Source organism: Raphanus sativus, chromosome 8 (genome assembly GCF_000801105.2).
Source record: "Raphanus sativus cultivar WK10039 chromosome 8, ASM80110v3, whole genome shotgun sequence".
In the NCBI taxonomy this organism is placed as follows: domain Eukaryota; kingdom Viridiplantae; phylum Streptophyta; class Magnoliopsida; order Brassicales; family Brassicaceae; genus Raphanus; species Raphanus sativus.
In genome coordinates this window covers 4,032,798-4,053,970 of record NC_079518.1, presented here as the reverse complement: position 1 = coordinate 4,053,970, position 21,173 = coordinate 4,032,798, and the positions used below count along the sequence as shown (strand labels likewise).

The 21,173-nt window shown below is 34.3% G+C and overlaps 3 protein-coding genes and 1 non-coding gene across 5 annotated transcripts; all 4 read left to right on the top strand.

The window, feature by feature from the left end:
• Nucleotides 1-8,406: 8,406 nt before the first annotated feature.
• Nucleotides 8,407-11,131, top strand: LOC130498306 (putative UDP-glucuronate:xylan alpha-glucuronosyltransferase 3). Of its 2 annotated transcripts, none has more exons than XM_056991541.1 (4): nucleotides 8,407-8,617; nucleotides 8,892-9,107; nucleotides 9,196-9,821; nucleotides 9,900-11,131. In XM_056991541.1, the coding sequence occupies exons 1-4, from the start codon at nucleotides 8,562-8,564 to the stop codon at nucleotides 10,928-10,930; spliced, it is 1,929 nt and encodes a 642-aa protein (XP_056847521.1). In that variant the 5' UTR covers nucleotides 8,407-8,561; the 3' UTR covers nucleotides 10,931-11,131. The 2 variants fall into 2 exon arrangements, with proteins under 2 accessions (XP_056847521.1, XP_056847520.1); XM_056991540.1 differs by having other exon boundaries at nucleotides 9,184-9,821.
• Nucleotides 11,132-11,391: 260 nt separating this feature from the next.
• LOC108821993 (probable beta-1,4-xylosyltransferase IRX10) lies at nucleotides 11,392-13,838 on the top strand. Its single transcript, XM_018595007.2, has 8 exons — nucleotides 11,392-11,852; nucleotides 11,978-12,124; nucleotides 12,285-12,349; nucleotides 12,425-12,494; nucleotides 12,668-12,886; nucleotides 12,993-13,136; nucleotides 13,227-13,362; nucleotides 13,447-13,838. Exons 1-8 carry the CDS (start codon nucleotides 11,472-11,474, stop codon nucleotides 13,674-13,676), a joined length of 1,392 nt encoding a protein of 463 aa, XP_018450509.1. The 5' UTR covers nucleotides 11,392-11,471; the 3' UTR covers nucleotides 13,677-13,838.
• Nucleotides 13,839-19,369: 5,531 nt separating this feature from the next.
• On the top strand, nucleotides 19,370-20,938 carry LOC108821996 (bidirectional sugar transporter SWEET1). The gene is made up of 6 exons (XM_018595010.2): nucleotides 19,370-19,524; nucleotides 19,610-19,646; nucleotides 19,808-19,903; nucleotides 19,995-20,274; nucleotides 20,370-20,489; nucleotides 20,574-20,938. The coding sequence occupies exons 1-6, from the start codon at nucleotides 19,491-19,493 to the stop codon at nucleotides 20,757-20,759; spliced, it is 753 nt and encodes a 250-aa protein (XP_018450512.1). The 5' UTR covers nucleotides 19,370-19,490; the 3' UTR covers nucleotides 20,760-20,938.
• A 42-nt stretch (nucleotides 20,939-20,980) lies between these two features.
• TRNAQ-UUG (transfer RNA glutamine (anticodon UUG)) lies at nucleotides 20,981-21,052 on the top strand. The gene has a single exon. It is a non-coding gene; the product is annotated as a tRNA-Gln (tRNA).
• The last annotated feature ends 121 nt before the right edge of the window (nucleotides 21,053-21,173 follow it).

Genomic DNA, 21,173 nt, shown 5'->3' with positions numbered 1-21,173 from the left:
AATAGTATGTCTTTATCTATCATTTATTTCCTCACCGAATCGTATGTTTCATAACTAAAACAATAAAATAGCAACTGGATACTTTACTACTAATCCAGCACTACTTAATGCTTAATATCAACTATTTAAGAAATACAGTATAATAGTGTAGCGTATAGAGTATAAAAATATACGCATATACTCCCTCCGTTCCCGAAAGTAAGATTTTCTAGATTTTATTCTTGTTCCACAAATATATATTTTTATATTTTTAAAATATTTTTGTATATTTTTGAGAAACATTAATTGTAAATATTTGAACTAATTAAATTTGATTGGTGGATAATTATTGGAAATCGTATAGAAAAAATAAATAGTAAACTAAAATGTAATTACTTATTAATTTCTTAATAAACATGAAAACTCTTTTTTTTTAGTCAACAAACATGAAAATTCTAGAAAATCTTACTTTCGGGGACGGAGAGAGTATCTTATTGACCCTGGCTACTGCTTGGTTTAAATGCTATGCACTTAACTCTGGATTCGCAGACCGTGATGCATTCACACTAGTTTAACTGTGTAGTTCAGCTACTATATTTATTGTGGTGCAGTTTCGGTTGAAAGTTGTAATTACAGGTACATGACTTATTTATTTATTTGTTTCTCGCCAGAAAACAAATAGACGTAGGGTCAACACAAGAATGTAATAGTATGAAATTGGTTAATATGGTGGAAGATTTTCTGTTTCTTTTCGACTTTGTATTTTGTTACAAAAGTTTAAGCAAATATAGTTAAAAACAAAAGCTTAAGCATCTAGAGGACTACGCCTTTTCCATAGTTTCGTAGAAGTATTAAGTTTATCCAAACACGTTGTAGCCTAGACTATAGTTATACCCACTTACATGGAGATCATTGGCAAACGACAACACTATAAATTACAATACTTAAATGATCAAATCCAACATTCTTTTACTTATTAAATCCACAACATCTTAATAAATGTCCTTTAACATTTTTCACATAAATTAAAAAATAGATTTTCTATATTTTAAGGTACTTTTGTATACTTTTGAGAAACATTAATTGTGAATATTTCAATTGATTAAATTTGATTGGTGAATAATTATTGGAAATTGTATAGAAAAATAAATAGTAAACTAAAATGTAAATATTTATTAGATTCTTAATAAACGTGAAAACTCTAGAAAATCTTACTTTCGGGAACGGAGGAAGTATATAAATTGTTATTAATTACATATCTGTAATCAATAGTACTTGAAACAAATAAAATTATTTATAAAATCAATGCAGTTTACAATTAATTTTCAATTAAAAATAAATATAATTTACATTATAATTATAAAATGACATTTAGTGTAACAAAAAAAAGTTAAAATAAAACTTATTATAAAATAGAAAGAGTAGTATTTTTTAGCAAAATAAAACATCTTAATAGTATATGACGAATTTTATTGATGAGATCCAATGCTAAAGATATCACCCTCAGCTTGGAAATGATGATTTCTGAAATAAAATCAATTACTCGCAATTTATATACTACTATCAATATATAAACTGAATGAAGTCAATCAAAATAATAATTGTGTTTATTATCTATAATAAGCCAATCGACTTTCTCTGTAAGCCAATCTTCAATCCACGTGACCTCTTTTCTTCCACCCGAATCTTTCTTAGACTGGATAATTAATAGAACGGGTCCCTAACAAATACTATAGACCCGGAAAGCTATAAATGGTTCGGTGGGACAGAAGATCTTTATAATGGAATATGAAAATTAAATATATAAAAAGCGCTTCAATAAAGGTTGACAGACACTGTAAATTATTTATAGAGAAAACAAAAACAGAAACAAAAAATAACACTAATGTAGAAAAGCCTATGACTTTGAATTTTTAATCTTCCTGACACGATGATTGACACAGAAATGAAGGACCTTGTCCAAATGTACTCTATTTATTACAAGAGTAAAAGCAAAGGACCTTATTATTTCACTAAAAGGTCAACGCTTCTGTTTAAAAGATTAAAAATAACTCATCATTCTTTTTGTTTCAATATTTATTATTTAAAAGACTTATTTAGTCAGAGTATCTTCTAAAAAAGCATCCGTAAATGTATAATGAAAAAGAATTATAGATTAACGTTAGCAGCAGGAACATTTCTATTTTTTTTTCTCCCTACACGATTATAACCATAAGACACAAGTCTTTGATATGAAAAAAAAGACACAAGTCTATGTAGATCTATGCCAGTCCATATATATAATATTTTCATTTCAAGTCATACTTTACCTTTAAGTTCAAAAAAAAAGTCATACTTTACCTTTAGTTTTTATACTGTTGAACTTTATTTTCGTTTATTATATGAAATAGAATTAAAATCAGAGTCATGTTTCTAATAGTTCCTTGTCTTAGAAACTCATATTTCTCTCATTTATCATTATCGTCTTTTTAATTATAATTCAATGCTAAAAACCATCCTTTATTCCTGCGATGAGTACTCTAATAAAAGTAAACTGGTTCTTACTTTCAAAGTTGGTGCCTATTCTTCTCTCTAGTAAATACATATACTATAAATTACTCAAATAAATCATGATGCATGTAAATTTCTTGTTATTGTAATGTTTTATTTGATTTTAATTATATGTGATTTATGTAAACCAGAAATATCTTAATATTAGGAAATTAATTGTAAGTTTCGCTTGCTATATTTTATTTTTCGTTCCAAGCTTCCATCGTAAGTAGGAGATCGATGTCAACTAAATTCCTCTTTACAACAAATGGGTGTCTGACAAGTGTAATTTATGGTTTATGTAAACTGGAACTATCCAATTGTTAAGAAATTATGTAAGTTTCTTTTAAATGAAAATTAAATGCAAGTTTCGGCTCATTTTTATTTCTTTCTAAGCTTAAATCACAAGTAGGAGATGTAAATTTCCTCTTACAACAAATGACTGGCTGACACGTTGGTGTGAACATGAGAAACTTAGAGCACAAGTTTAATTCTCACGTAGGTATCTCTCTCATTCTTCTCTATATAAACCTTTGCATGCCTAGCTTCAAAACTACAACACAAACAAAACACACACATATATCATATACATTCACAGAAAACACACAGACACATACATACATATATACAAGTACATCTACTTAAACAGGCTAAAGATGAGTTCCAGAGGAGAAGGTTCTAACTCTACGGCGGATAGGAAGGTGACTAAAGAAACAGCGAGTGTGATCCCCGTTGAAAGAAAGCTGGTTAAAACCATGGTCTTGAAGACCATTATCTCTGCCTTCACCTCCTCTTGTAGTGATCAGGGTTCTGAGCCTACCGGCGACGGCAACGGCAACAGTAACGGAGGCCGCGTGCATCCTAGTGGCTGATCGATCCTTTTCTTGGGGCTGAAGATATATGTGCCGCCGTTGTGACCTTTCTTGGGGTTCATGCTTATCAGGGCATATACTTAAATAAGGTGGTGTTCTAGTGGTCTAAGTCTTTGGTAATAATGCGTCTCTTTGTGTAGTTTCTTAATTAAATGTTTGTATTGTTTCCGGTAGGGGGGTGGTGTGTTTATGATATTCTCTTTTAAAATTAAAAACAGGTTGTGATAATTATGGTCGGTTGTGTTTATATGATATCACTATTAAAACAGTACTCTTTTTGTTTATCGTAATCATGTTGATAATTTTGATCGTCTTTCTTATTTCATATATATATATATATATATATATATATATATATATATATATATCACCGTGCTGTCGTATCTATTACCTCAATTGGTTCTCTCACTTTTCTTCTAAAAAGATATCTCTCTCTCTCGCATATCTCTATCGGTGATGACAGTTAAACTTGGAATTATATACCAAACCGACCAATTGTAACATCACGTTTTTAAACGTTACAATTGGAACCCCCACTATTATATAACATTTTAGTAAAATCTATTAATATGAGTTACCTACATACTCACAAATTATAATGGTCTTTGGCGAATGGCAACTCTGTAATGTCCTGAGACTGAGCAAAATAAGCCAGGGAGAGAAAAAATATACTTCTAGCTAGGATATACCTAAGGCAAGGAAATAAAATTATATGGAAAAATACACACAAATATAGCAAAGGCCTAGGATAAGAAGATAATATATTGTTTAGATTCACTGAACAACAACGACTAATCAACTGATAGTCGTGTTCACACACACTTGTTTCCACAAATTCTCTTCTCATCTGCTTTTTGTTTTGTTTATTATTTTATATATCCTTTTAGGTTTTACTTAATTGATTAACATATGCATTAATTAATTAACATATGCATATGTTGATAATAATCCTTTTGTCAAAATCAACAGTCAACGTCAGTATTTGGTGAAAATATGGCTATAAAGCTAGCCATGAATTCTTACCTTTAAAAACAAAATGGGTTCGGCAGTAGAAAGGAAACATTGTGGACTGATGTTAACTGCCTAAAAAGCTAGAACACTTAAGAGACAACTCATAAATTATGGACTAGTATGTTTGATCCTCTTCTTGAGTAAAACTAATTCATATATGACTATTATGACGCGTTGTGATTGATTATGTTTTTGGTTTTTAACCATACTGTTTTATTGTGGTGGATCCTATGATTTATATTCGAATAGGATATCCAAACGCGCTGTCTCAAAACAAACAAAAAACTTTGTGATTATGATGTAAGGAAAAAGAAAAGATAAAGAAAAGAGAGGAGACTGGAAAGTGGAAAGATAAATGGTTGTACGGACAGAAACTAATTATCCAATATGTATCAATAAAGGAACTTCGTGAATAGAAAATTAATATTTTTGGAAATTTACATGAGTTATTCTTGGTGCAACTATGCTTAAAGTATTCCTAGGTCCAGGACTTCTTTTATAAGTGGAATTTGGATGTGTGTTTGTCGACTTAATGTTTCTATTATTTTAAGTATTTTGATAATAATATTATTACTTTGGACAATGTCCGAAATAATAGCAAATTGCAATGGAGAAAATATATATAACTAGATTTTAATAAAGAAAATCTAGTCCTTGTCCAACAAAGGTAATATATAAATATAGCATTTTTGCCAACATATTTTCAGAGATACCTCTTTACAAATAAATATAAGTGACAAAAGTTTCTTACAATGTAAATAGTTTTATTTTGTAATGAGATTATAAAGGAAATAAAATAATAAAGAGCCGAAACAGGAAAATAAGCAGTGGAAACTTGTAATTAACTTATGTAATTTTTATAACTAGTTAAACATATATATTAAATGATATTACTTTTGTAAAAATAACAAACTTTCTTAATATTAGTTTTTAAGTTTAAATTACTTATATTTTAAAATAAAGAATCCTGATTAACCAGTAACATTAGCTGGTGACAAAAATAACAAAAAGACCTTCATGTGTTTTCCAGCAAGAGGACAACGTGGGCCATCAAAGTAGCAGCTTGTCGCCACTAGTGACTTCTCAGAAGTCCAGTTTTGTAAGTATTATTGGCTCTAATTTGAAATGAGCACGAAAGCATATTCAAGTATTTCTTCTAAAAGTAGCTGACGTTTACTTAAGATTTGTTAGGTAAATAAATTCAAGGACATCTTCATAACAAAAATTAACATCTACAAGAGAAAATGCTTAAAATACATTAGTTATAAAGAATAAAGGAAAATAAATTGTCCCTTAAAAATAACAAAAATAATGGATTAAATCTTGCTATCAAGCAAAGTCACCAATGGAAAAATTGCCTTGATCGAAGTTAACCAAGAAATTTGTAACTAGAGGTTTAAAATGTCTACTGATACGCGTGAACAGTGAACACTCTTAACTTTTAAGTCTTGCTTTTAAAAGCCGAATAAAACCAATGCATGAAGTTGTGTCCCTAGGTTTATGGACTCACATAAACGGGTTAGGCCTCCGAACCTAATCATTTTTAATCGGGTTTTATGTTGATCTGGATTGCTTCATCTTTCTGTAATGGGATTAAGTTTTTGTTTGTTTGCTGAACATGTGTTTGCCTGCACATATGGCCGTTTATGTATTTGTGTGAAAGAGTTTTTAAATTTTCCCGGTTTCTTATTTTATTTAAGGGTTTGTGATGACTGATGATCAATTAGATCAAAACTCCCATACTTGTTTTTGTATGCGTTTGTAATAGTTTAGACTGAGGAAAGCCGGCCGATCGGGTGTCTTGGCAACGATACAGAAGAAGTACTTGAATACAGCTTAAGGAGTGTTTTAGATTCTTGAATGGTGTGGTAGATTCTAGTGCAGTGTCTATTGAGAAAGCGATTATGCTTCTGATCTTCTTATCAGCTGCTGGTTTTGAAATCTCACTAACTACTCAAGCTGAACCTTTGCTTTTTTGAGTCTTTTACAAAAGCGGTTTAGCCACTGGTGGGTCGACGCGTAGACGTTTTTCGCTGGATCCTTCTATTGAAGCGATTTGACAAAATAATTGTAAATAACACAACGCATATTTGACACAAAAAATTATAATAACACAATCACAGTGCAGACATAGCCAAAGGCAATTGGCTCTTAATTGGATTACGGAATGGCATACTAGTTTGTAGAAACAGTATGATAAGTATGCTTACCAAGCCAGATCATCAAATAAGAACCAGCAGAATCTCTGAGATAAGTACCCTTTGCTTTCTCCTTGGATGGAACCGTAAAAGTGTGGAGTTGTTACGAATATGGTCAATAGGTTAATGTTTCGAATCACATAGAATGACACATAAGTTTCACTTTATCCTATTCTTTTCATATCAACAAACACAACTTTTGGTAACTAATTGTTTTGTTGCGGTTTGAAACAGAGTTTACATGCTCTTTGTGGTATGATTGAAGGAGAGGCTACACCTGTCATATCCAGTTCTAACCAAAGTGGAATGGTAAACCTCTATATCTACGATGATGGAAGGTTAGTAAACTAATGTTTTATTATAATCCTAATTCATGTTTTCATTGATTGTAATAAAATATGTTTTAATGTGATCAGGTTCATCTCCTTAGCAACCGTCAACATTTTGTTATTTGGTGCACAAAATATGTTTTTCGCTGGACGGAAGAATGGCACGCTTAGAACATGAAGGAGGAACGTCTTTGGCTGAATGTAAGATTTCAACAAAAAAATATGTGTATTTTGCAAAAACAAATTGAAAAAAATCAGTCGATAGAATCCAAATTATATTTTTAGATAAACATTTACTTCAAATTTATAGGTCCTAGTTATACTACAAACTCTGCCACTGGATTTTATATATTCTATAGAATTTTTTTAAGTTTATTTTTGTCTAATACTAAAACTGGTTATTGGTACTGGTAATAAGTAATCCTACCTCAAAACATATCCAAGGCATTGATCTCCACCCAACTGGAGTTCCGTATCATTGTCAGGAAAGAAATGAGTGACTAAACTATATCAAGAGATCAAACGTGCCATCATTCGAAGTTTCAAACTATCATTTTATACACATTAGGTTATTACTTATCATTTTCTAGTTAATTATGTGAATTCGAAAGCCATAAACTCTCTTAACAGAAAGAGATTTGACGTTTGTTGGTAAGGGGACAATAGGCCTTCAAAGTAGTAGCATGTTGCCACTAGTGATGTCTCAGAAGTCCAGTATCGTAAGTATCATTGGCTATATGACACTAAATTTAATTGAAAACGAAAGCATATTCAAGTATTTCTTCTAAAATAGGAAAAGTAGCCAACATTTCCTTAAGATTTTGCTCGGTACATAGATTTAAGGACATCTCCATAACAAATCGAAGATAATATCTAGAAGCCGAATAAAATTCAAGCATGAAATTGTGTTTCTCGGTTTATGAATTCCCATAAATGGGCCTAAGCCTCCAAACTAATCAATTTTAAAACCGGGCTTTATATGGATTTGGATGGCTTCATTTTCCGGTAAGACTCAAGTTTATGTTTGCATGCTGAAGATGTGTTTGGATGCACCGGCTTGTGTATTATTTATCTAAGATAGACAGTTTCCTCAATATTCCCGGTTTCTTATTTTATTAAGGGTTTGTGATGACTGATGATCAATTAGATCAACAAAACTATAATACTTGTTTTTGTTTTGTTTCTGAGACAATTTTTATTTGTATGCATTTGTGATAATTTGGATTGAATACAGCTTAAAGAGTGATTTAGATTCTTGATCGGGGGTGGGAGTACAGAATCAACTGAGACAGAGATTTTGCTTCTCTAATTAATCTTCTTAGTCTTATCAAGCTGCTGGTTTTGAAGTCCCATTAACTAAATACTCAGGCTAAAACCTTTGCTCAATTTGGAAATCTTTTACAAAACGTTTTAGCCACTGGTCAGGTCGGTGGAGGCCTAGACGTTTCCGGGAAAATAATAATAACACAGTGCATACATACATATTACATACATAAACGAAATAACTTTGATTTGATTCTCTCTTTCACTCTCTAATTCTTTATCGGAAAAAATCAAAAAGCGAAGAAGAGGATCTAAAAAGTTAACATTCGTCCTGCTGCTGCTGGAGCCAACTACTTGCTCCGACTGATCTCTTCCAGAGTATGAGGCTTCCTTCTCCTACTCCCGTCGAGCCCAGGCACCGACTACCAAGTCAAACGTAAGTCTCCGCTCCTTTCTCTCATCTTTGACTAGACTAGACTAGCTAAAGCTTCGTCACTTGCTGGTATTTGACGGCATCGGATCGCTATGATGTTAGTCCCTTGTGTCAATTTGAGCTCCGATTCTCGAATGTTTTTTCGCTTTACTTTCTGAATGTGAATCATCGAGATCTGACTCTTTTCCCGTTACTGCGATTACTAGAGTTCTCTGTACCTGGTTTGACTTTCCGTTACACTTGCATTTTGACACATACGTTCTACTCGTTTTGGTAGCGATGACACAAACAGAAGGAGAACTCTTAGAAATCGAGATACCAAAGACCTCGAGAAAGCAGGATCACACAGCTCCTTCTTTCACTATAGAAACTGGAGCGCCAAGTTCTCCACCTTGAAACTCGTCTTGATCCTTCTCGTCCTGGTTGCTGTGTTCACTCTCTACCGTTCACCACCTGTACACATTGCAGACCATCCATCCAATTTCAACTCTAGGTATATCTCTATCTCTATCTCATGCTTCCTCCCTACACATTTATATTTATATATCTATCTCTATCTCAATGTCTAGTTTCGTAAGCAGATGGAGTAGTAGAGAGTCAAGTGGGATTGATGATCCTCGCTATGTATCTACAGCTGAGATAAACTGGGACCACGTGTCAGACCTTGTAGAGAAGCTACCTGGGAAGAGCGAGTATCAAGGAGTTGGGTTTATAAATCTCAACGACGATGAGGTTGTTCGATGGAAGGAGCTGATACCTGACTGTGACCATGTGGCCTTTCACCTTGACCGTATTGCGAATAACGTAACTTGGGAGTCTTTATACCCTGAATGGATCGATGAAGAAGAGCAGTTCGAAGTCCCCACTTGTCCTTCTCTTCCTTGGGTTCAAGTTCCTGGAAAGCCTCGGATTGATCTTGTTGTTGCCAAGCTTCCGTGTAATAAAGGTGGGAAGTGGTCGAGAGATGTTGCTAGGTTACACTTGCAGCTTGCTGCAGCTCGTGTGGCTGCTTCTTCCAAAGGGCTTCACGATGTGCATGTGCTTTTTGTTACTGATTGTTTTCCCATTCCTAATCTTTTTATTGGGAAGGATCTGGTTGCACGTCAAGGGAACCTATGGCTGTTCAAACCCAACCTTCACCGGCTTAGGCAAAAGGTTGAGCTGCCTGTTGGTTCCTGTGAACTCACTGTTCCTCTTAAAGCTAAGGGTTAGTATCAATTTTTATATTTTCTTTATCTATCTACTTTTGTATATCCGCTGCCTGAGCTAGTATATTGTAATGCAGATACTTTCTATTCAGCAAGTGCAAAGAGAGAAGCATACGCCACCATATTACACTCTGCTAATTTTTATGTCTGTGGAGCTATAACAGCAGCGCAGAGCATTCGCATGTCTGGCTCTACGCGAGACCTGGTGATACTTGTCGATGACTCCATAACTGAGCACCATAGATCTGGCCTGGCTGCAGCTGGATGGAAGATATATCCCATTCAAAGGATCAGGAATCCAAAGGCCGAAGCTGAAGCATATAACGAATGGAACTACAGCAAGTTTCGTCTTTGGCAGTTGACTGAGTACGACAAGATCATCTTCATTGATGCTGATATGCTTATCCTTAGGAACATTGACTTCCTCTTTGAGATGCCTGAGATATCTGCCACGGGAAACAACGCTACACTCTTTAACTCCGGTGTGATGGTGGTCGAGCCATCAAACTCCACATTCCAGCTACTCATGGACCACATCAATGATATCGTCTCGTACAACGGAGGAGACCAAGGTTACCTCAACGAAGTGTACACGTGGTGGCATCGTATCCCGAAACACATGAACTTTCTGAAGCATTTCTGGGAAGGAGATGAGCCTGAGATCAAACAGATGAAGACGCGTCTCTTTGGAACCGATCCTCCTATTCTCTACGTCCTACATTACCTTGGTAACAAACCTTGGCTATGCTTCAGAGACTACGACTGCAACTGGAACGTCGACATTCTGCAGGAGTTCGCAAGCGATGTAGCACACAAAACGTGGTGGAGAATACACGACGCGATGCCTGAGAACTTGCAGAAGTTCTGCCTACTGAGATCGAAACAGAAGGCGCAGCTGGAATGGGATAGGATGCAAGCCGAGAAAGGAAACTACACGGATGGACATTGGAAGATTAAGATCAAAGACAAGCGGCTAGAGACTTGTTTCGAAGAGTTCTGTTACTGGGAGAGTATGCTTTGGCATTGGGGTGACAAGAACTGGACTGACAATTCTACTAACTCTTTATCACCTCCTCTACCACTTCAAGCAAATCTTTCTTCAGTGTAATTTCTGTTATATGATTATATCGGGGGGTTATCGTATAGTTTACTTCTCTGGGTATAGAAACAGGCATAGTTCCTTGATAGATGTTGAGTTCCATACCTTTGATGAACTCAATTAATGAAAGTTCATGCTTTAAAACATCGAGAGAATTCATTACAATGTCAATGACTTACCTTTTTAATGAGCTTTGTTGATATAGTCAAACTCCTACTGTAAGTGGCAATGGCATGATATAAACTTTACCAAGAACTAGCTCTCTTTCATATGCTTCCCTTGGTATGCATCAAAAGTCTGAGAGAAAAAAAAAAGAAAAAAAAAACTGATCCTCATCTTGCAAATGAATGGTATAGGGAATATTTAAACTGGGCCTTCATTAAACCCAATGGGCCTTCGTAATAAATTTAGTTACAAATTTAAACGGTGCCGTTTAGCTAACACCCGCGTTATGATCTCGACGCCTCTGCGAGATCTAATCAAAATCTCTCTCCGAAAATGTTAAAGACGGAAACGAACAGCAAGCAGTGAGCGAGGGGAGAGGGAGGGAATGGCGAGCTTAAGTAGTAGTAGCAAGCCTAGAAACTTCGGCGCGTACAGTCATTACTACGCCACTCCCTGCACCCGCACGCACCAGATTGGAGCTCTGTTTCTTGTCGTCTCCACCTTCTTCGTCACTAGGCTTTTCGATCAGTGGTCATCGGAATCCAACTCCGTTACTCCAGCTATTAACATCCACCGTACTTCTTCCTCCGGGATCACGATCGATAACGACATTCCACGGTGGCCGGAGCGAGGGTACGGATCCCACCTCTCGCTGAAGATCTACGTATACGACGAGAACGAGATCGACGGTCTCAAAGAGCTGATGTACGGTAGGGACGGTAGTGTCAAAACCACCGCGTGCTTGAAAGGCCAGTGGGGATCTCAGGTGACTGACTGACTGACTTTCATCTTTTTCGAATCACACCACTAAGCTCGCGAACTGTGTTAGCTACTTGATCGCCTCGTGTCTTTGTTAATTCTCTTGCTTATGAATATGATGATGATGATTAGGTTAAGATTCACAAGTTGCTTATGGACTCTACGTTTAGAACGAGTAAGAAAGACGAGGCGGATCTGTTCTTCGTGCCAGCTTATGTCAAGTGTGTGAGGATGTTGGGAGGTCTTAATGACAAGGAGATCAATCAGACTTATGTCAAGGTGAACCATATCGTCAACTTTTGGTTCAATTGTAGTCTGATACGTATGCCTCACAGTCACATGTATAGATGCTTATCTAAATACAACTTGTAGATGCTTATGTCTTTTGTTTTCAACTACAGTGATACTTATGGCGTTACATATTCTCTGATTCATATAGGTTTTGAGTCAAATGCCGTATTTCAGAAGATCGGGTGGTCGTGATCATATTTTTGTTTTTCCCAGGTATGCTTAGTTTGTTACTCTTTCGATGGATTGTATATTGTTTTGTGCTATCTTTGACATAAGGTTTCTTTGTAGTGGGGCTGGAGCTCACTTGTTTAGGTCCTGGTCGACATTTATCAACCGTTCTATTATCCTCACTCCTGAGGTACTCTTTCTCTTGAGCAAGATCTTGTCTTTTAAAGTGTATATATTTTATATATATATATGGTGTTTTAATGTGAAAGTTTTTTCTCTTCATTGGAGTCTATGGGCTTATTTACAAATTCATGTGAGCTAGGTTTTACAGAGTAGTGAATGATTCAACAATTGCGGATGCAGGGTGACAGGACCGACAAGAAAGACACTACTGCCTTCAATACATGGAAAGATATAATCATACCAGGAAATGTCGATGATGCTATGACTAAAAATGGAAAGCCTGATGTTCAGCCTCTGCCTTTGTCGAAGAGGAAGTATTTAGCTAATTATTTGGGTCGTGCGCAAGGGAAGGCTGGTAGACTTAAATTGATAGACCTCTCGAAGCAGTATCCCGATAAGGTTTAGTCTCACATCTGATGATCTGCTGAAGCTATTTGCATGTTTATTTGGTGGTTGTCTTTTCCCTTTGCTTGATTGATTGATATGAGTGGGGTTCTGTGCACAGTTGGAGTGTCCAGACTTGAAGTTCAGCGGAACTGAAAAGTTTGGAAGAACAGCGTATTTTGAACATCTGAGGAACGCCAAGTTCTGCCTCGCTCCTCGTGGGGAATCATCATGGACTCTTCGCTTTTATGAATCATTCTTTGTGGTCTGATCTCTCATACCAAACTTTTAGTTTCAAAGCATTAACTTACCTTATTACATACTAATAAATTTTGGTGATTTCTTGCTTGTTCAGGAATGTGTTCCGGTTCTCTTATCTGACCACGCCGAGCTACCTTTCCAGAATGTCATCGACTACGCCCAAGTCTCCATCAAATGGCCATCATCTCGAATAGGCGCAGAGCTTCTTGAGTACTTAGCTTCAATACCCGGTAACAACTGTTTTTCTTTGTGACAATATCATTTGATTTGCTTGAGATTCTCAAACATCCCATGTCTCTTTCTTTCTTTAACAGATAGAGACATAGAAGGAATGATAGCTCGTGGTCGGAAAATCAGATGTTTGTTTGTGTACGGTCCAGATTCTGCACCATGCAGTGCGGTTAAAGGGATTTTATGGGAGCTTCAACGCAAATCCAGACATTTCCAGCAATCGACTGAGACGTTTTGGCTGCACAATGGCAGTGTTGTGAATAGAGAACTGGTTCACTTTAGTAGCTGGAGACCTCCTATGCCTCTACCGTGAGTGTTCTTCAGGTTTCAACATCCCCACAAGAATCTCCTTGTTTTGTAAGGCCTTTACACATAGTTTTTGGGATTGTGAAGTTAACATACTAGACGAAATATTTTGTTAGTGAATGTACAAGATCTTATCTTATATATAATAGCAAACCCCAGTTTCTGTCTCCATTGAGATCATCATTTTTTATAGGAAAATAAAAGTTGTATCGTACGGCAGAGATTACTTGGTTTTTCAATCTAATGATTAAGTTTAAGTTACATTTAAATACATGACATCATCGGTTATCCAAACGGTAATGTCCTTACGTTTGGAAAGACGCAACACTTCTCTTTTTTTTTTGTGGGCAACAAACACAACGCTTCTCAAAAAGATTTAATATATTGTTTCTTCATCACTTCTCTTCATTGTTCAATTTTATTGTCATACAGATTTTTTTTTATTTTTATTTATTTTTTCATCTGAGACATAATTACAACTTGAAACATGAGAAAAATAAAGAAAGCATTAAAAAAATGTTTGTGAAGTATAAGCTAGAAGATAAGATGATAAAAAGATAATTCGCTGTTAGATCCACAATGACAAGAAAGATGCAGGAGAGTCATGATTTGATGAAGGGTTGATATTAGCCAAAGTCAGACTGTTAGAAGCAGAATCTTGATCAAGACCAAGGAGTTGAACCCTTATTTGCAATTGTATTTCCATGACAAGAACAAGTGCTGGTTTTAGAACAGAGTAGTGAAGACTGGTATTCCTCTCTATAGAGATGAATAACTCCCTGGAAAATGAGTTCTAAAATGGATTTAACTACCGCAGCGTACCAACCGCACCAAGCCACGAGACAACATCATCAAGAGTCTCTTTCTTTGAATTATTCCCTTGTCGGTTTTCACCATCATCGCGGTCTTGATGTTTCCTCTTGCCGTCTTTCCTTTATGTGTATCTCTATCCTCTTTTCTGTATACTCAATCCACTAATATCTTAATTTATGATTCATATGTGGAGTTACTCAATTTCGGAAAACATATATTTTTTTTCAAAACCTCATTGATCTCTCTGCAACTGTTTCCCATCCAGAGTTTATAGTCAATATTTTTATAGAATCCATGACTTAAAACCACTTATTCATCTTTGTTTCGCTCTATCTCCAAATCAAAAAGGCACATTTCTAGACGGAATCGCCGTTGAAACGCAAACAAAACCAAGATTTGCAACTTCTAAAGTTGTTTACTTTTTAAAACTTAATTTCTAAAGTTGTTTCATTTAACAAAAGATCTCAAGTGAAGAGTTATGATTTTATGTTCATATGAAGCTGATTGTCATCGTTTGTCCATTTCAATTCCATGAATCAGTTAACTCAAAAATGTATTTTTACCAAGTTTGTTTTGGTCGTCCATGTTAGATAGAGATGCTCAATTTTAACTCATAACTCAAATATCACATGATCACAATCATGAACAAATCATGTGAGGTTATATTTTTAATATATAGTATATTTGTTTGGTGGGAGCATTATAGTTTTATAAAAATTTATATATAAGTATTTTATCTTTGTTTTTTTCCAAATACACAAATAAAAACTAAAAGTAAAAATTATGAATTTGTTAGTTATAAAACATCTTCGATAGTATATTATAGAAATATTTAAAAATAGAAAAGTTTATAATATCTAAATCTATTCGATTTTTTCCATAAATATAATGTGAGTTTGCCATATAAGATAAATTTTAAAATATAGTTGTAATTTTAAAAATATATTTCCATATATTAGTTTATTGTACTTCTGTTTGAATTTCTAAGATAGTTTGTCTAGAAACTTAATAAGGTAAATATTTCTAAATTTTTAGATAACAATATAATTTAATATCCAACTAAGTGGTGATATTAGTGATACAATAACTACTAAATCTAAAAAAGTAACCATAAAATTGAAAAACACCTCTTTGAATGAAAAAAAAAATACATTTAATAAGTTGTACTTGCATGTGTGCCAATACATGAAATTGGTTGTTGGAAAGTCTAATATAATGGTTTAAACTAATATCATAAATGTAAATTATTTAAGTAGGTTTCATATTGGAAATAAAAGGAATCCATTCATTTGAAATAATTTTATCTCTTCCAAATGTTACTTATATTTTTTTGTTATTCTATAATATAGTATTCTTAAAAATATATTTATCTTGGAGAACTCTATGCAACATAAATTTGGCACTATATTTCCATTACATGATATTTCATGTACTCATAGTTTCTATTTAACTGTAATTTATTTTATTTTTAGTTTTAGGTTAGAATATGGAGGATCCTCACTTTTTAACTTTCTTAGATTGACATTCTCTATAAGAACTTTCTATCTAAATATTTTAGATTAATTTATTTTAAATATGAATTACCTACATAGGATTGAGATTAGAAGACAATCATTCATTTAAGTAGTCACATCTCTAAAGATATTCATTTCATTCCGTAAATTAAAGTTATTCAACAGTTGCGTCTTCTAAAATTGTATATTAAACTATATACAATTGGTAACACTTAATTTTTAACATTATATATCTTCACCACTCGTCTGTTATTTTCCAAAAGAAAATATAAATATTAATTAATTCAACCCATAAATGAGCAATCAGAACAATCTTTTTGGTTACCTAGAAAAAATTAGTAGCTTACAACGATTTAGACAATATTCATCTGCTATTTACTATTCCATTAGTCTTATGTCATAGAGGTAGAGATATATGTTGTAATAAAAAATCTTTATTTTTTTTTGTCAACTAAAAATCTTTATATCTAATAAGTTTCTTTCCAGTAATAATAAGGTTAAGATCAATTCTTATTTATAATTGTAAATGGATTCGTTTACAAATTGCTATTTGTTCTAAATATTTATTAAAACATATTTAAGGATTTTTTCGTTATCCTTTTGAGTATCTAATATTTTCAATATTTTATCTTTGTTTTTCATAAATTTCTTAATTGATCGGTATTTTAAAATAAAATATAAAATAAACTTAAAGTAACCCAAACTAATTTTGAATATGCGTATAGTATATTTTTCAGATGTGTGTATAGTAAAAAATACATAGTTAATAAATGTTGGAGAAAAATTGTACACAAATAATATTTTTGTAAGGAACTCAATAGTCTGCGCGAACGCGCGAATTTTTTTCCTAGTTTCACTAAAAAGAAACTAAATTGGATCAGAAAACCAAACATGACATCTAGTTAATTCGGATTTGGGTTCAATTTGGATGTACCATCAAATAGCCAGCCAATCAACAGACTAATAAGTTGATCGAGATGGAACACATGAAACTTGAGCGTTTTTTTTTTTGCAACATTTTGACTGAGATTAACAGAAGCAATCAGAGATAAGAGAAGATGCTTTGTTTGTACAATGACAAAAGTTTTGCTACAGTATTAATTGACCGACAAGAAACCAATGATACAATCCTACCGAACAGAGTTCCACACAAAAATTATCATTGCATGTTTCTATGGATGACCTTTTATAAGAAAGGGTACAAATCTTTTTGTTTGTAGTGTATGTAATCGATACACAGCTCACCACAACATATAGAAACTTTCTATTTCACGTAATAATCTATTACAAAGCTTTTGTATACATGCTTATATATGTAAAGTCAAAGATTTGACATCTTCCTAACAGTTACTCTGCCTTCAGGTTTCTCTATTGTATTGTTTTTAGCAGTCCTTAGCAAATGTAAATACCAAAAAGCATTAAAAAGTTCAGTATATATTTTTTGAATGATCTTGCAACTTTGTGATGATGATGATGATATGACTGGGAAGTTTGGTGGTTACTAAGAGTCCATCAATACAAATGGATCATAAATAGCTAGAGGCCAAAAGTATAGGTAAGAAGTGTGCAAAGCCATTATTATAATACATTCGAAGGTGCAAAGTTTTCAAATATAAGCAATTATGAAATTTTAGAAAGGTCGAGAAGAAAGCCCTACCCTTTAGGGCAAATCAAGTATTTAATTCTGAGAAGTTATGATCAAATCTCTACATATAAAATGTCTCCCCGATGAATATAGTACCCTTTGTTCAATGTACATCGTTTTCTTTTAATTCGATCCTATCAAGAACCTCCATTAGAAGAAAAAAAACAATTGATCTGTTGAATTGTTACATCAAGAATGAAGATTGAGATAGAGAGAGAGAGAGAGAGAGAGAGAGAGAGAGAGAGAGAGAGAGAGAGAGAGAGAGAGAGAGAGAGAGAGAGAGAGAGAGAGAGAGAGAGAGAGAGAGAGACTATATCTAGAGTTTATCTTTTAGGTAGTAGGAGTTTGGTTTTATCAGTGATCACTCGCATTTGGCAAAATATTATTTTTTCTATATTTGAAAAGAAAGTACATATAAATATTATCCAGACAGAATATAAAACTATCAAACCTTATATATAAAAGGGTATGTATTTCTCTGTATGAAATGTGAAAATAGTAGTTATTATTTATTGGCCTTCTCGTTCCTTTCATTCTGTTTTTTCTTTTGACAAATTCTTTCATTCTGTTTTTCTATGCTAACGATAGTTCTAATAAGTTGTAACCAAAAAGTACACAATAATGGTCCAAGAAAGGGCTACGTACTCGTGAAGAGTTGTGCCATGCCATGTGTTGTTTATACGAATTGTATCCTGACGTTATCATTTCAACTTCTTCTGATAATTGTTTCTTTTCCTTAACTCTCTATCTTGTTCAGTCTTTTGCTTTTCAATCATTGACGTGGGACTCAAACTGAACCTCAAACTGCCATTTTCTTTATATTGATAAATGATGATACTTGTGTTGTTGTGCTCGCGCGCGTGTGTGTAGCTATATAGAAACTAACAGAATATGTGGAAGCACAATAATCCATTTGTTGGTCCATATCCAAAATATTAAGCGTCTATATTTGTGACGTGAAATATTGTGGATATTAAAATTTTTTTTTTTTTGGTAATCGGATTTTTTTTTTGGATATTTTAAATTTTTTCAAAATGTTCACGCGAAAACAAGGAGAGCACGCATAATTATAAAGTATGCACGTCTCTTACAGACTGAAATTATATATGATATAGGAGTATCATAATAGTAAAAACAATATGGACTTGATAAAGTCTGTCATTTGATAAACGCGAGATAAACGAGTGTGGCTCTTTTATATTATTTGGAGATATTTTGTACTCTCTTTTTTTCCTCGGGAGAAAATTATGTCAGATTTTAAAATTTTTAGCTAATGCATGTGCATATAACTATTTATTATATGTCCAGTGTCCTATACTAAACGTATAATGAGAACCCCAGTTTCATGTTTTTTTCCTGCACATTAGTGCGGTCATGTTCCATAATCAACTGAACTGCCCACGTTGTTCCATTAACCTTAGCCTCGCAATCGAACCGAATGGCCTTTTTGCTGGTACTACACAGGTTTCGATTATCATGAACCGATGGTTTGTTCGAACACAATAACCTAACCTATTCTCTCAATACAAAATAAATAAATTACTTGCTAAGTTTTTCCAAATTTTACTACTACCACAAATTAAAATCTATTTATTATAAACAGACTGATAACTATCTTAAAAAAATCCAGCAACGTAATGTCACTAATTTATATGGGCCTTTTTGCAATTTGATAATAAATGGTGTTTCGCGGTGAAGCGGTTAGCACACACCGAATTTTTCATATTTATACCCCTAAGGAAGATGCTTCTCGATAACAAACACTCACCACATTCTCTCTCTCTCTCTCTCGCTTAGCTCACAAACAAAGAACAAAGAGAAAATCTTCAGACGCATTAGAGATCAAAAGATGAACATAGCTCACACCATCTTCGGCGTTTTCGGTAACCCTTTTCCCTCAATCTTTCATCTTTCTCCATGATAATAAAGCTCTGACACTATCGTATCTCTCATTCTCTGTTTTTATAGGAAACGCAACTGCTCTGTTTCTCTTCTTGGCTCCTTCGTACGTATTCATCCTCTCTCTCTATTTCTTTCTTTCCTACTGTCTCAGCTCGTGAACTGAGTTTGGATTCTCTCAGCTTCTTGGTCTAACTAGTGTTACATCTAAAATGATGTCTTTAAACCAAGAAAGACTCAAAGCTCTGTTCTGTTTCTGTTCTTCAGGATAACATTCAAGAGAATCATCAAGAACAAATCAACCGAACAGTTCTCTGGCATCCCTTACCCTATGACTCTCCTCAACTGCCTCCTCTCCGCCTGGTAAAACCCATTCTTGAATCTTAACGTCTCTTAACTCCCACTTATCACATCGCTTTAACAACTCTGTTTCTATTTTTCCTCTGTTTTTCAGGTACGGACTTCCCTTTGTGTCAAAAGACAACACGCTTGTGAGCACAATCAACGGAACAGGAGCAGCGATAGAGACAATCTACGTCTTGATCTTCCTTTTCTACGCACCGAGGAAAGAGAAAGCCAAGATCTTTGCTATCTTCACCGCCGTCTTGACCGTGTTCGCAACGGTGGCTCTAGTCTCTCTCTTTGCCCTCCATGGTAACGGTAGAAAACTCTTCTGTGGTATCGCAGCTACCGTTTTCTCCATCATCATGTACGCTTCTCCCCTCTCAATCATGGTAAGACAAAACAACAAAAAGAATCGAATCCTTTCATGTGTTGCTGGATTGTTTCTAAGTATTTGTAGTAATATTTTGAATTTTTGATGAAACAGAGATTGGTGGTAAAGACGAAGAGTGTAGAGTACATGCCATTCTTTTTGTCACTATTCGTGTTCCTCTGTGGAACTTCTTGGTTCATCTATGGACTCATCGGTCGTGACCCTTTTGTTGCAGTAAGTTAACTTACTTCTCTCTTCCTTCACTGAAACTTGATTTACTAAAAAAAAACGTTGATGTTTCTGTTTTGTGTTGTGAAGATCCCAAATGGGTTTGGATGTGCTTTAGGGACAGTGCAGTTGATTCTCTATTTCATCTATTGTGGAAACAAAGGCGAGAAATCAACAGATGCTGAAAAGGATGAGAAGAAGAGTGTGGAGATGAAAGATGAGGAGGAGAAGAAGCAAAATGTTGTTAATGGAAAGAAGCAAGATCAGCAAGTTTAGATCTTTTGAGAATGATCTGTTCCCGTTTTTAACTCTTTCTTCATTAGAGTTTTCTTTTACTTCTGTGTTTAGTTGTCATGTAAAAACAAAACTATGCTGAAAAATGTATGATTCCTACTGATAAGTGATAAACACAAGTGATTGAGTTACGAATATTAACAAAACAAATGTTGAAACTATCCGTGTATTAAGAGAGCCAGACATCAAAGAATAAACAAAAAGGTTCTATGGTGTAGTGGTTAGCACTCTGGACTTTGAATCCAGCGACCTGGGTTCGACTCCCGGTAGGACCTTTCCTTTTTGGATAATCCAAGCCCCCATATCACATACATTTTGTACCTCCAACTAAAAGGCCCATTTTGTCAACCATCTTCATCAAGATATTCACAATCTGATCTTCAAGTATCTTGTAAT